This window comes from Juglans regia, chromosome 4, assembly GCF_001411555.2.
Source record: "Juglans regia cultivar Chandler chromosome 4, Walnut 2.0, whole genome shotgun sequence".
Taxonomy (NCBI): Eukaryota; Viridiplantae; Streptophyta; class Magnoliopsida; order Fagales; family Juglandaceae; genus Juglans; species Juglans regia.
This window is the reverse complement of record NC_049904.1, coordinates 22571597-22573939: the sequence shown is the minus strand read 5'-3', so window position 1 is coordinate 22573939 and position 2343 is coordinate 22571597. Positions and strand designations below refer to the sequence as shown.

The 2343-nt window shown below is 34.8% G+C and overlaps 1 protein-coding gene across 1 annotated transcript; it reads right to left on the bottom strand.

Annotated features, from left to right (window-relative positions):
• Nucleotides 1-1152: 1152 nt before the first annotated feature.
• LOC109002113 lies at nt 1153-1870 on the bottom strand. Its single transcript, XM_018979719.2, has one exon. It carries the CDS (start codon nt 1806-1808, stop codon nt 1470-1472), a length of 339 nt encoding a protein of 112 aa, XP_018835264.1. The 5' UTR covers nt 1809-1870; the 3' UTR covers nt 1153-1469.
• Between the last annotated feature and the right edge of the window lie 473 nt (nt 1871-2343).

Sequence of the window (2343 nt, the reverse complement as noted above, 5' to 3'; positions counted from 1 at the left end):
AAATCCAAATCCCCTTTTAAGCTCTCCGAGTTCTAGATTTATTTGGTTGTCTCTACTCTCGATCTAGACCCAAAGATCCATCCAAAACTGATTGATCATTGAGTCATGACAGCTTATGGTCACAACTTATTTTATTAACCTTAAATGGTCAAAAATCAACCAAACTCATTTACTTTTGGGTCCCAAACTAGTTCCAGTGTTATCTTGTGGGTTAGATATATACCCAAATATGGCAGATTAAAATGATTCTTTATTGAGTAGTACTCAATAAATACGCAAGGATAACACTCAAGTTTAACCTTGCCTCAATCAGGATAATCTCAAAGTTTATAAGTAGACATAAACAATAATAATATTATTTATCTTAAATTCTATCATACGTGACATAATTAATGTCATAATTTTAAGGTTCGGTTTAGATGTTAAGCTGAGTTGAGATGAATTGAATTCTTTATAAATAGTAATAATTAGTTGAGATGGTAGAGTGAATTTTGTAGGGTCTACTTAAGATGAGTTTAGATGAATTTAAATGTTAAGATATATTTAGACATATTTATGAGAAATTGAAAAAGATTTATAAATTTCTCGTGTAAAAAAATTTTGAGTTGAAAAAAATTGTGATGCCATATAGAGTTAAAGTGAGTTTAGTGATTTGAAAATTATATATTTAAAAATTATATTTAATTTAAAATTAGGCTGAACTGACGGATATTAAGTATTGTTTGGATTCGAAGATGAGTTGAGATGAATTGTAAATAGTAGTGAGATGCGTTATAAATAATAGTGAGATTTGTGAGTTAAAATGGTATATAATAATAATATGAGTTGAGATAAATTGAAATGAATTGAAATAGACTGTAAATACAAACAAGACTAAATGACTCGTCCAAAGAATAAATTTTAAATGGTTACATATTAGTAAGATAATCTATATCTCTTCCCGACACATGACACCCACACCCGCACAAGCAGAGACGCACAATAACAGGCTGTTAACGTTGGAATATTCTGTCCCAAAACCAGACAAAGCTGCAACTCTGTTTGAAAGCAGTAGTGGTACATTCAGCTTCCTGCAAATTAATCATGGAGGAGAGAACCAGAACAAAAGAGCAGTTTACTGCAGCATTCACACATACATATAAATTAAAAAAGACAGCCTGATCAAAAGTCAAAAACTTCAACTACACGCAATTAAAAAACAACAAAAAACCAATCATAAGGAACCCATAAAACCAAATTCAGTTTCTTATTCCGGATTTTTATATGTCTATTAATGAATGACATTAATCCCCAATTGCTAAAATAAATAGATAAGAACAAGTGAACATGAACAGTGCCGAATGAAAGTATTTTCCTTTTCACTACTGCGTAACATTTCATTGAAATAAAAAAAAAACAAAGAGTAGTCGCGGCCTCGCGGCCATGGATTAATACAGGTAATGGTATAGACTCATAGATTAAAACAGTCGTCACGTTTCCAAAAAGCCAGTCATTCTGAGAATCGAATTCCGAACATGGCTTAAATCCCGGCCCTTGAGAGTCCTCCCGTTGCCGGTGCAAAGAGAGAACGCCATTTTCCCGGCGATTCGCCGCTCTATGATAACGTGGGGAGGTACCATTTCCCCGTCTTCCCGTGCGTCGTCAAGGTCATCGCTAACCAAGCGGCGGAATATTCTATCCGGGATACCGAGGGGAGGCGAGTTGGCCATTCTCTTCTCGGAGTTGGACTTCTTGGGCATGTTATGGCGACCCATTTGATCGGGAAAAATGACATCGCATTCTTGGAGTTCTTCGAGCTCCTTGGCCATGGGAAAATGAAAAGAGAAATTAAATGAAAGAAAATGAGAGAAAAAGAGATTAGAATGGAAGAAGGGAAATGTGGTGGGGGGTTTTTATAGGGGGGAGAAGGCAAATCGTGCTGTGTACAACTGATTGCTTGCGACTTTGTGTTGCGAGAGATGGCGTCACCAGACTCACCATAAAGGCGTTGAGTGTGATCCCATCTCTCTCTCTCTCTCTCTCTCGCAAAATAATGAGTTTTTTGTCAGTGTTTTCTCTTGTTTAGTCGGCTGCACAATACAGGCTATACAGCTCTTTACTTACGGCTCACGGATTGTGCTTTTGTTTTTGTTTTCGTTTTAGTTTCATTATGACTGCAGCTTGTGTGGCTGATGCATTGACTTGACTAAATCGGCTCAGCTTTGGTTGATCAGGTTTTAAACTTGGTCATATTTAGGTTTTAATACTTTTTTTTATAAAAGTAGAATTTGTTATATATACTTATATTTTTATTTATAAAACTCAATTTATTAATTTTTTTAAAATTTAAAATTTAATAATTTT